General features: G+C 42.6%; 1 protein-coding gene across 1 annotated transcript in view; it reads left to right on the top strand.

Annotated features, from left to right (window-relative positions):
- The window catches only part of exoc2 (exocyst complex component 2), a 118977-nt gene that overhangs the window by 20629 nt on the left and 85267 nt on the right, over positions 1-13081 (top strand). The window contains exons 2-3 of the mRNA XM_062028146.1: positions 9206-9359; positions 10437-10613. Of these exons, the coding sequence (XP_061884130.1) occupies positions 9242-9359; positions 10437-10613 (295 nt within the window). The 5' untranslated portion in view covers positions 9206-9241. The remainder of the gene's footprint in view (positions 1-9205; positions 9360-10436; positions 10614-13081) is intronic.

Genomic DNA, 13081 nt, shown 5'->3' with positions numbered 1-13081 from the left:
ACAGCGCTGCAGTTAGGTCTTTTGCCATTTTTGAGAAAGGAGCATAAGCAGCTACTTCTGGAAGACATCAAGTATTGTATGTGTGATAGTGGTAAAGGATGCACTGTATTCTGCGGCATCCAACTTGCCCGCTGCATGCCCACTCTGTGAATAAGAGAAAAGCAAATGTATTATTATTTTATTACATGCAAAATATTATTATAATCATCTGACTGACACACACAGTGACACACAAACCCTCATTCTATAGTTGTAAAAACAAAACACGTTGCAGTGTTTCTACTAGGATTTTTTTTTAACACTCAATTTTAAAAGTAACGTAAAGTAGCAGCGGTCATTAACAGCACAAAACACATCAACAGAAGTAAATTTTGCTTTGCTGCAGTATATATTGTGTGCACACACTCCTCGCGCTCACCGGTAGCGCCCAATAACAAGTAACGTTATGCAACACATATGTGTAACTATCAGGAGGTTTGACAAACCAATGATGACAAGTTCATTTTCAAACACTTGCCATCATCCATTCAGCTACAAGTTGACGTACCTTGTCCTCGACGCGGAGTTGAAACTGCTGCTTCTGGAGTTTGCTCAACATGTTGAAGTGTTGCCTCCTTTCGCGGGGACTTTTTTCCTGCATTTTCTGGTGATGGGCTGACTGTCCTCAATTATTTTACCTTCAGCATGCTTTAGCAATCCAAAATACGTCCAGACTTCAGATGTTGTCCGTTTACTAGGAGGGCAACATCTCAAGAGCAAGGTCCGTGTGTTGTTTTCCGCCATTGCAAACAGCGCTGGTGCATTTTCGGAGGCGCTGTTGCTGGTGCGTTTTCAGGAAGTGAGCAATGTCGCTTAGAATGCGTTAATAAATTATGTTTTTCCTTAATTAAAGAATTAAACGGTATTACTAACCATCCGGAATTTTACCCCAGTTTATCATTATATCGTTTACCGTTACAGCTCTAGTCAATTAACAAGTAAAAAGTCAAGGGCGGTCACGGCATGTTCTTGCTGTAAATGCTGGTCATTTTTTTAGGGCATTACGGCAAATGACAAGGGCTGTCGCGGCACTTGCCGTGGTTAAATTCAAGCCCTGGACTTACTAACTTACTTGTTCAGTTTATTACCAATAATCATTGTTTGTGAAGTGCTGAGAGAAATGTGATTAGACCTGTGTGAAAGAAAATGCTCTGAATCTGTCGCTGCCCTTAATACTTTACTTAATTCTTTAATAGGTACTTTTTTTTCTGCTGAAATAACCTTTGCATCATTGATTTCCTGTAGAATGTCCATGCTTATTTACATTTCAGTTTTGCTCTGCTTATAGTTACACTTTCTCTAACTTTGGTTTGCTCAGGGTTTGGAGATGATGTGCAAGAATTTCTTTGCTTTCTATGTGACTTGGTCTGAGTGTGTGTGCACGTTCTTCTGATCATGGGCACCCCAGTGTTATGGAGAGAGGTCTGGGCAGTGTTCATGTACAGCCTCCAGAGTAAAGTAAACACAGCGGTTCTTTTTTCATCACAACCGTCAGCAGGCTTTCTCCCTAGTCCTGTGCTGGAGAGACCACACACCTAGACCACACACACACATTCACACACAAACACAAACACTAACACGCACATGCAAGCATGCGCACATGCACACGAGCGCACACACACACACACAACACACACACTAGCACTTGCTCACAATATATGTACGTATATACACACTGCACAGACCACTTTTTAGATTCATCCACATACTGCCTAACACAGAACAACACACAGACCACACACACTAGTTATGGCCCCTTGCACGCAATCTTGCTAAACATGTAAAATTATTCACATTATCACCAAGAATAGAAACTATTTTGTTATGCTCATGATGTGTAGTACAAAAATATGCAAATTAATGTGTGTTCTATGAGCAAAGCTATTAGTCAAGTGATGGGACATTTTACATTTGTTGGCTGTCATAAACACAAGAACCCAGTGTAAAATGTACTTTTCCTCTTCAATTCAACCGGGACCTTCCAGAAGAGGGGCATGTTGCATGCTGCTGCCCGGGTTGATTCCTCCAAGTGTTTGACCTTCTTCCCTGTTTCTCTGAAATGCTGCACAGAAACACACAAAAAGCAATAGGTTATATCACTTATTCCTTACCAACAACACTGTTGATTTGTGTCTTGCCAAATTATGTACCTTGATGGCTGTGCCTCTCAGTCAAAGAGGGTGGATTGACGTTTTTGGTTTGTGTTTGTGTTGTTGCTCCACAATCTAGTCAAATAGTATAAAGATTGTTTCAGACAAATGAAAAAGGCATAAAATAAGGTGGGTGAGGACAATAAACCAACAGGTTTATCCCTTATTTATTAGAATTGCCAAACCTCTGCTCTGTTTGCCATGTCTAAAAACAAACATCATATTTTACTCATAAATACTCATATTTTAACACTATTGGCGGTTAGCAAACTGCTAACTTTGCTGTAAGTTAGCTGACAGTCCAAATGGTTAAACCGTTTGCTAGAGTATCCATCCATCTATTCATCGTCTTCCATTTATGTATACGAGGTTGGGTCGCAGGGGCAGTAGCCTAAGTAGAGAAGCCCAGACTTCCCTCTGCCCAGATTCCCGAGGCGTTCCCAGGCCACCGGGAGACATAATCTCTCCAACGTGTCCTGGGTCTTCCCTGTGGCCTACCGGTCAAACGTGCTCTAAACACCTCCCCATCCTGACCAGATGCCCGAACCACCTCATCTTGATGTGGAGGAGCAGTGGCTTTACTTTGAGCTCCTCCCAAATGACAGAGCATTACACCATATCTCTAAGGGAGAGCCCTGCCACCCGACGGAGGAAACTCACTTCGGCCGCCTGTACCCGGGATCTTGTCCTTTCGTTCATGACCCAAAGCTCATGACCACAGGTGATGTTGGGAATCCAGATCGACCGGTAAATTGAGAGCTTTGCCTTCCGGCTCAGTTCCTTCTTCACCACAACAGACTGATGCAGGGTTCGCATCACTGCAGACGCCGCACCAAACCGCCTGTCGATCACGATCCACTCTTCTCTCACTCGTGAACAAGACTCTGAGGTACTTGAATTCCTCCACTTGGGGAAAGATCTCCCCTCCATCCAGGAAATGGCACCCCACTCTTTTCCCGTTGAGAACCATGGACTCCGACTTGGAGGTGCTGATTCTCCTCCCAGTCACTTCACACTCAGCTGCGAACTAAAGCAGAGACCTAAATCGACAGCCACTAAGCTGGAACCCCTCAACGCCCTGACTGTGCCTATAAATTCTGTTCATAACTTTTATGTACAGAAATGGTGAGAAAGGGCAGCCCAACCCTCACTGGAAACGGATCCGGCTTACTGCCGGCAATGCGGGCCAAAGTCTGACACTGATCATACAGGGAGCGGACTGCCACAATCAGTCGGTCCGATAACCCATACTCTCTGAACACTCCCCACAAGACTTCTTGAGGGACACGGTCGAAGGCCTTCTCCAAGTCCACAAAGCACATGTAAACTAGTTGGGAAAACTCCAATGCACCCTCAACGACCATGTATAGAGCTGGTCCACAGTTCCACGACCAGGACGAAAACACTGCTCCTCCTAAGTTTGAGGTTCGAGTACACCTAAATAGACCTTACCGGGAAGGCTGAGGAGTGTGATCCCACGATAGTTGGAACCACCACCCCGGTCTGCCAATCCAGAGGCACTCCCCCCGATGTCCATGCAATGCTGCAGAGTCTTGTCAAACAAAAAACAGCCCCACAGCATCTAGAGAACTCCGGGCGGTTCTCTTCCACCGAGGAGCTTTTTAACTACCTCAGCAACCTCAGCTGCAGAAATAGGAGAGCCTATAGGCTTATAGGTAGATGTGTTGGTGGTTTAAGGATGTCTTCAAAATATTCCCTCCACAGATTCCCAGCACACAATCCCCACCATACGTGGTGTTGACAGTGCACTGCTTCCCCCTCCAGAAACGGCAGATGGTGGTTCAGAATTGCTTCGAAGCTGTTTGGAAGTCGTTTTCCATGGCTTTGCCCAACTCTTCCCATGTCCGAATTTTTGCCTCTGCGGTCACCAAAGCCGCACATTGCTTGTCTGTCGGTACCGGTCCGCTGCCTCCGGGGTCCCATGAGCCAAAAGGACCCAATAGGACTCCTTCTTCAGCTTGACAGCATCCTTGGGTTCTGGATTTACCACCACGACAGGCACCTACCACCTTTCGCCGGCCTCGACAATAGAGGTATTTCCAGCACCTCCTTCGTTACATTTTTAATAGTTCTCCACGAGGTGGAAATTGAAACTCTCTCTGACGGGAGACTCTGCCAGACGTTCCCAGCAGACCCTCACAATGCGTTTGGGCCTGCTATTGCTGACCGAAATCCTCCCCCGCTATTGGAGCCAACTCACCACCAGGTGGTGATCGGTTAAAAGCTCTGCCCCTCTCTTCACCCGAGTGTCCAAAACATGAGACTGCAAATCCGATGACACAACCACAAAGTCGATCATTGATCTGCGGCCTAGGGTGTCCTAGTGCCAAGTGCACATATGGACACCCTTATGTTTGAACATGGTGTTTGTTATGGAAAATCTGTGACGAGCACAAAAGTCCAATTACAAAACGCCTTTTGGGTTCAGATCTGGGCGGCCGTGCCTCTTCAATTCTCACTGTCGTTGCCAATGTGAGCGTTAAAGTCACCCAGGAGAACAAGGGAATCACCTGAGGGAGCACTCTCCAGAACTCCCTCGAGGCACTCCAAAAAAAGCGGGTACGATGAGCTGCTGTTTGGTGCGTAAGCACAAATAATCAGGACCCGCCCCCCCACCCGACGCTACCCTCTCGTCTACTTTGATAAACTGCAACGTACATGCTCTGAGCCAGAGGGCAAGAAGAATTGCCACTCCAACCTGTCTCCTCCCACTGCTTGCAACGCCAGAGTGGAAGAGAGTCCAGCCCCTATCAAGAGGACTGGTTCCAAAGCTTTTGCTGTGCGTTAAAGTGAGTCCGACTAGATCTAGCCAGAATTTCTCCACCTCGCGCACCAGCTGAGGCTCTTTACCCCCCAGTGAGGTGACGTTCCTCGTCCCAAAAGCTAGCGTCTGTAGCCGAGGATCGGACCGCCAAGGGCCCTGCCTTCGGCTTCCGCCCAGCTCACACTGCACCCGACCTCTTTGCCACCTCCCATGAGGGGTGAGCCCATTGGAGGGGGGGCACACGTTCCCTCTTTGGGCTGTGCCTGGTTGGGCCCCATGAGGACAGGCATGGGCACCAGGCATTCGCCATCCAGCCCTACTTCCGGGCCTGGCTCTAGAGGAGGGCTCTCCAGTGACCCGCGTCTGGGCGTGTGAAATCTGGGTCCTTGATACTTGTCTATTATTAGAGGTCTTTAAGCTGCTCTTTGTCTAATCCCTCACTTAGGACCTGTTTGTCTTGGGAGACCCTACCAGGGGGCATAGAATCCCCCAGACAACATAGCTCCTAGGATCATTGGGACACGCAAACTCATTTACCACGATAAGGTGGCAGCCGTCTGGCAGGCCGTCTACAAAAAGAGCCTGAGCCGCCCCTACCTCATCAGGAGGCTGAAGTCCTTTACCATCTGCAAGAAGATGCTGAGAATGTTTCATGAATCCGTGGTGGCCAGTGCAATCCTATTTGCTGTGGCGTGCTAGGGCAGCAGGCTGAAAGTCACAAACTTAAACAGACTCCATAAACTGATCTGCAAGACCGATGATTATTGGGGTAGAGCTGGACTCTCTGAGTGAAGGATGCAATCGAAGCTGCGTAGCATCTTGGGCAATGTCCCTCACCCACTCCATGACGTGCTGGTCAAACACAAGAGCACTTTCAGTACTAGACTTATCCCACCACGATGAAAAAACGGAACGCCATAGAAGGTCATTCCTCCCTGTGGAAATCAGACTTAACAATCAATCACTTTAGGAGTCTTGGATACTGGTCTATTAATCTGGACCTTTTAATAAACCCCATAACTGTGCAGTATTTCTACTGTATGTTTACTCTTTTATGTTTAAAAATGTGCAAATGTGCTTCATGCAGCCAATCTGGTTATTACACTACAGTATGTAAGTATTGTCTTTTTTTTGTACTTATCATAGAGTCCTACTGGGTACTTTTTGTTTATTGTATTGCTCATTTTATTATATTGCTTATTTTTTAGTATCCTGTCAGGAAATGGTGGTGACGAACTCCAAGATGCAGAGATGGCAGGCTTGGTGCAGGAAAACAGGATTTTAATGTCCTAAAAATGCAAGTAAAACACGAACCAGAAACCAGGAAACAGGCAAACTTGAGACGACAGCAAACAGGAACCAGGAAACAGGAAGAACTGGAGACAGCAAACAGTCGAAAGCGTTTAGCATACAGGAACAGCTCACAGTCTACAGCATACAGCTAGTGATACTCCAGCACAGACTGGAGAGAGAGGCAGGTATAATTAGGAGCCTGATTGGCAATTCCCATCAGGTGTGCCAGACTGCCAATCAGGTACAGGTGAGGGAAACATGCGCTCAGTTAGACATGCAGGAAAAGGAACGAAAATAAGAGCACTGACACGAAATAAAACAAACAGAGAAAAAAACTAAACATAACCCAACTGTCAGTGAGAATCCTGAGACATCCCTTCTTTACCTCCTAATTACTGCATACATGAAGAGCCACGATAACACCCAAACTTTCCCCGGGGATTAATAAAAAGTACTTCTGAATCTGGTTCTCATATATGGTGAATCTTCACAAGTTAATTAGATATACTTTTAAAATGAATACAATCTTTCATTAAAGTGAACAAAACAGATCTCATTTACAACTTTACTCACCTCAAAAAAAGGTTAAACCACTCTGGTAAACAAATACACACTGTAGAGATAGACACAGTAAACGTGAAGAGATTAAACTGAACTAAATTGAGGAAGTAATAGTCGTAACAAAGTTTTTGTTTGTCAAATAGGCTTAAAAATAAAATCTCCGCTTTTTAAATCGAAAATTCGATTTACTATTTTTCAGATTCGTTTCCCCTACTTTTTAAAGAAACCATTGAATACTCAAAACAAGTTTTTTCTTTTATTTGATCAAAAACTAGTAGTTTGAAATTATACTGCATACACTGCATCTTACTCTTCTCAAAATTCAAACTTGTATAATGTTGTTCTTTTTAGAGCAGAAACATTTTTTACTTTTTATTTAGACTTAGACTTCCTTTTATTGTCATTCAAATTTGAACTTTACAGTACACATAAGAACACAATTTTGTTGCATTAGTGTAGTGCAGGATAAAAGAGTAATAAGGTACAGATATAAATAAATCGATTACTGTACAGATAAATATATTGCACTTTTGCATATGCATCCACGTTTATGGATGTGTGTTATATTGTCTTTATATTCCAGCGAGTTAATCCGTTTTTGGGGGGAATTGAGGGGATTTAATGACGTGTTCAAAGTCTTATGGCCTGAGGGAAGAAGCTGTTACAGAACCTGGAGATTCTGCTACCGAGGCTACGGAACCTCTTTCTAGAGTCCAGCAGTGAAAACAGTCCTTGGTGGGGGTGGGAGGAGTCTCTGCAGATTTTCTGAGCCCTGGTCAGGCAGCTGCTTTTTGCGATTTCCTGGATAGGAGAAAGAGGAGTCCTTATGATCTTTTCCGCTGTCCTCACCACTCTCTGCCACCAGGTCATATTGTCAGTTATCTGCACCCCTAGGAACTAGGTGCTGCTTACGATCTCCACCGCTGTGCTGTTGATGAAGAGTGGAGTGGGGCTGGACTGGTGCCTCCTGAAGTCGACGATGATCTCCTTGGTCTTCTCGACGTTCAGGACCAGGTTGTTGGTTCTGCACCAGTCAACCAGATGTTTCACCTCCTCCCTGTAGTCCATGTCTTTGTTGTCACGGATGAGGCCCACTACTGTTGTGTCGTCCGCATACTTCACAATGTGGTTAGTAGTGGACCTGGCGCAGCAGTCCTGGGTCATCAATGTGAACAGCAGTGGACTCAGGATGCAGCCCTGGGGGGAGCCGGTGCTCAGGGAGATGGCACTGGAGGTGTTGTCGCCCACTCTCACAGACTGGGGTCTGTCTGTGAGGAAGACTGAGGTCTGTCTGTGAGGAATTATGGAATCATTTTAGAATAATTAAATAAAGAGCTTCCCTTGGGAAGCAATACTTTTGCTTGAATAGAATACTGTTAACAATAATGTAGCACTGCACATTTTGCATGTAAATAAACAATCTCCAACATTGAGATCACTAAAGTTCAAACTTCTGTAAATAAAAATGTAGTATTATACATTGTATCCAAATAAATAATGAAGTAAAACATTGAGAGGAATATGGTATGGTATGGTCTTTATTGTCGGAGTACAACAACATTTTGTTTTCAGCACAAACCCGTTCAAGATTAGGCAAAGAAACAGTGTACAGGGTTACTGATGGGTCGTCACAAGGTGCCCCGTTAAAGATGGGAAAGAATAAATGGATGGATAGAGTAAACGCAGCCTTTTTCATTCACATATCTTGGTGGTGTGCTAGGCAACTGTTTTAGTGATTGTGCTGCGTATTGTGCTTCTTTCTCATCATACATGGCATCATTATACAACTTGCGTAAATGATTCCACCATAGTAAGGTGATTTTTAGCCCATAGTTTGTTGTTTTTGCGTTTTGTTGGCCTCGTATTCCCCACACTCGGCTGGAGGCTTAGGCTATAGATGCTGGAACAAGTTTGTTGTGCCGATGCCTATTTAAAAAAAACTTTGCAGCGTGCAGTCACTTGCTCAACGCATGTTGACTCGTTAGCAATAGCATTTGCAATGTTAATGCCAAGGAAGTAAGGGGTAGGGCAAAAGGAGGAAAAAAACAAAACATTATTAAAATCGTCTGCAACAAAAAACTTGAATATATCGATAAAATCAACATATCGCCAAGGCATAGTGTCAAGAATGCTTATTACATTGTTGTTGAGTTGCTGTCCATAAGTAATTGTTCACTTTGTTTGTCCAAGCTGAGATTGAAGTGTTTTTTTGGCTCACCAACAATACATAATAGACAGTATTTTGTATTTTTTATTATTTAAGCCTCAAATACACTATTTTTAAATACATTTGAATCTTGGAATTGTGGGTATTCTCAATGTAAAACTTTTTATTTTATGTTTCTTACCTGTGTTTCTCTGTGTTTTCACTTTTTAGGTTTCTATCATCCCAGTGTAACTGCCCCAGATCAAGATGTCTCGTGGCGGTCAAGCCCCACTCGTCACCGGCATCTCACCAAAGGAGGGTCCAGCCTGGACTAAAGTCACTATTCGTGGTGAAAACCTGGGCACGGGACCAGCCGATCTCATTGGTATTATACTATATATGCAGTTCAGATCAGACGCTTACACACACTTATCAATGTCTTCTTCTGTGAAATAATGCCTATTATTATATTAATAATATAATTATTATTATGAAATTCTAATAAAAAACAATTACATTTCCAATAAATCAACTCGAAATTCACTGATTATTGTTATCAGTCGGTATAATAATTTTAAATTGAACATTATATTGAATTGTGATTAATATGTAAATTAATCACAAGTACCAAATGTAATAAGTGGGGAAAAATATGTGGCCATTTTTCCTGACAGAGATTGGTGTTACTCACGCGTGTGTAAATAATGAATTAAATATAACATTTGTCAAATGTTTACACAATAACAATACAGGTGTTTCTCCGGTTGCGAACGAGTTCTGTACTTACGTTGTGTCGTTAGTTGAATTTTAGTCTTTATTTGAATTAACTATTTAGTCACTAACACTATACACAAAACAAACAAAAGACATAAAAACATTAAATGCAAGAATTAAATGAAACGGCAATAAAATAAGAGAGAACGATTTCTTACAATTTTTTGACTATAGGGAGGAGGAAGTCGAAGAGGCAGGAGAAGCTGCAGAAGTGTTGATTCTGGTCTTGTAGCCAAAACACTAGCAAACTTTCCATTTCAATAACACCACTACACTGCTTAGGTAATACTGTCTCTTTCCTAGGTGCAGATCCTTTAACACGCTCCAGGATACTAGAGCAACGTGGCTATATTAGTAGTATTATTAGTTATTGGATGTTGTAGTGTTGAGAGTTTGTTTGTTTTTGTGTTGAAATTATCCTTCCTTAATGTGGCTGCGCATGAGCTGCACATTGTGTATTATTCCCATGCGCGCTGTAACTAGTTCTTGAGCGAGTCTCGTATTTATGGACCAGGGATAAGTTTTTTGTTGATTACTGTGAACACGTTCATAACCAAAGAACGTGGTAATGTAAAACGTCATAAATCAAGGATCACCTCTAGTCAACATACAGTTATGGAGGTACATGTATTTTTACTGTTCATCAATAGTTCAACCCATTCACACTTTATCTCTCTGCTTCTTTTAGGTCTTTCAATCTGTGGTCATAATTGCCTGCTTACAGCGGAGTGGATGTCAGCCAGCAAAATAGTGTGTCGTGTGGGCCCTGCAAAAGACGACAAGGGAGAGATCGTTGTCACAACCAAGTCTGGAGGTTTTGGCACATCCACAGTTTCATTCAAACTGCTCAAACCAGAGAGGATTGGTAAGTACTCCAGCATGATGGCTTTGGTTCTTACTCTTGTAAGCAGGACGAGCTTTTACATTATGCTGCTAATGATTAACTACCTTTTTTTCTGGACCATAAGGGGCACCGGATTATAAGGCACACTGCCGATGAGCGGGTCTTTCAGGTCTTTTTTCATAAAAAAGGCGCACCGGATAATAAGGCGCATCAAAGGGGTCATATTAGGATATTTTTTCTAAATTCAAAAAACATTTCCTTGTGGTTTACATAACATGTAATGGGGGTTCTTTGATCAAAATGTTGCATAGATTATGTTTTACAGACCATCTTTAAGTCGCTTTCTGACAGTCGCTTCAGGATGCGCCGTTTTGTGGGCGATCTTATTTACGTGGCTCACCTTCGGCAGCGTCTTCTCCCCGTTATCTTTGTTGTAGCGGTGTAGCGTGCAAGGACGGGAGTGGAAGAAGTGTCAAAAGATGGAGCTAACTGTTGTAATGACATTCAGACTTTACTTAAATCAATAACGGAGCAGCATCTCCTCATCCGTGGCTCACTAGTCCAACAACGCCGGAAATGTGTCCCGTGAAAGAACGTCTGACCGGAACTCTCTAATAACTAAAGTTCCGTGGATGAATTATGTAAACCCACTACACTGGTAGTTTTTAGCGCTTTCAAGGTGAGATATAAGTTAGAACTTTACGCTACTCTATATTAGAAATGTCAACAGCAGAGGGTGAACGTCCCATAACGAGAAGGTAGAGAAAAAGAAGAAGCTTATCGATGGACTGATGCAAAGTGGAAAAGTCTTCTGTGGTCTGACGAGTCCACATTTCGAATTGTTTTTGGAAACTGTGGATGTCTTGTGCTCCAGTATCTGTGATGGTATTGGGGGTGTATTACTGCCCATGGCATGGGTAACTTACACATATGTGAAGGCACCATTAATGCTGAAAGGTACATACAGGTTTTGGAGCAACATATGTTGCCATCCAAGCAATGTCTTATTTCAGTAAGACAATACCAAGCATCATTCTGCACGTGTTACAACAGCGTGGCTTCGTAGTAAAAGAGTGCGGGTACTAGACTGGCCTGCCTGTAGTCCAGACCTGTCTCCCATTGAAAATGTGTGGCGCAATATGAAGCGTAAAATACCACAACTGAGACCCCAGACTGTTGAACAACTTAAGCTGTACATCAAGCAAGAATGGGAAAGAATTCCACCTGAAAAGCTTCAAAAATTGGTCTCTTCAGTTCCCAAACGTTTACTGAGTGTTGTTAAAAGGAAAGGCCATGTAACACAGTGGTAAATATGCCTGTGTGCCAACTTGTTTGCAATGTTTAGCTGCCATTAAATTCTAAGTTAATGATTATTTGCAAAAAAAATTATACGTTTCTCAGTTCGAACATTAAGTGTCTTGTCTTTGCAGTCCATTCAATTGAATATAAGTTGAAAAGTATTTGCAAATCATTGTATTCTGTTTTTATTTACGATTTACACAACGTGCCAACTTCACTGGTTTTGGGTTTTGTAATAATGCATTTATTTTTCCTTATATTTTCGGGAGATACTGGCTGATCGACCTTTAACCTCTGTTGTCACTCACTCTTACTCGCTCTCGCAGGAGTTCAATATCGGTCGCCCCCGGTGGTTGGCTGACTGTTGGTTGTGAACATGCTTGGTTTGAAATGCAGCGGAGCCTGTTTTTTAAATGTTAATATTGCAGACGATCACCCTCATTTAATCGTAGCTGCCAAAATCGTGATCACGATTAAAATTTAATTAATGGTGCAGCCCTAGTTGCCAGAGTGTCCTGACCGAGCCTGACGTTTTGATACTTGAACATTTGTGATTGAATGAAAACTAGGAGAGAAGACGACCAGCAAAAAAAAGACAACTGAATAAGAAGATGCATAATAATAATAAATACAATACTTTTTGGTGTAGAATATTTTATGTTTGAATGCTTTTAAGCCTTTACACAATAAATCATAGATCTGCTTAAACTGAATTGATTTGTTATTGGCAGATGTTCCAACATCCACAGTGGATATCATAGAAGTGCTGTACACTTATGTTTTTTCACTAGTAGCACCACTGCTATTAAATGAAAAAAATTAGTAGCACAGAATTTTTTTTGTCGCACAGAAACATTTTTGTAGCAATATGAAATGTCTGAAATATCACAATTTAATTATTAACACTCAAACAATGAACACATGTGCCCTCATAAATATAAACACATTGCCATCATAAGTCCTCCTACAACACTCAATTAGACACAGAGAACATCCCTAAACTGTGCTAGCACTGTCGTTAACACAAGTGTAGGGCTGGGCGATATGGATCAAAATGTATATCCTGATATAGTGTGGCCCATAAAATAATCCATGAATGGAAATATTCATTGATGTAACTAAATATCTCCACCGTGCTTTTTGATTTTCAATTTTCGGGACTGATGGGGATCCCAAATGCATAAAAACAG

This window comes from Entelurus aequoreus, linkage group LG19 (assembly GCF_033978785.1).
Source record: "Entelurus aequoreus isolate RoL-2023_Sb linkage group LG19, RoL_Eaeq_v1.1, whole genome shotgun sequence".
Classification (NCBI taxonomy): Eukaryota; Metazoa; Chordata; class Actinopteri; order Syngnathiformes; family Syngnathidae; genus Entelurus; species Entelurus aequoreus.
The sequence above is the reverse complement of the archived record's forward strand: the minus strand, read 5'-3'. Positions and strand labels throughout refer to the sequence as shown.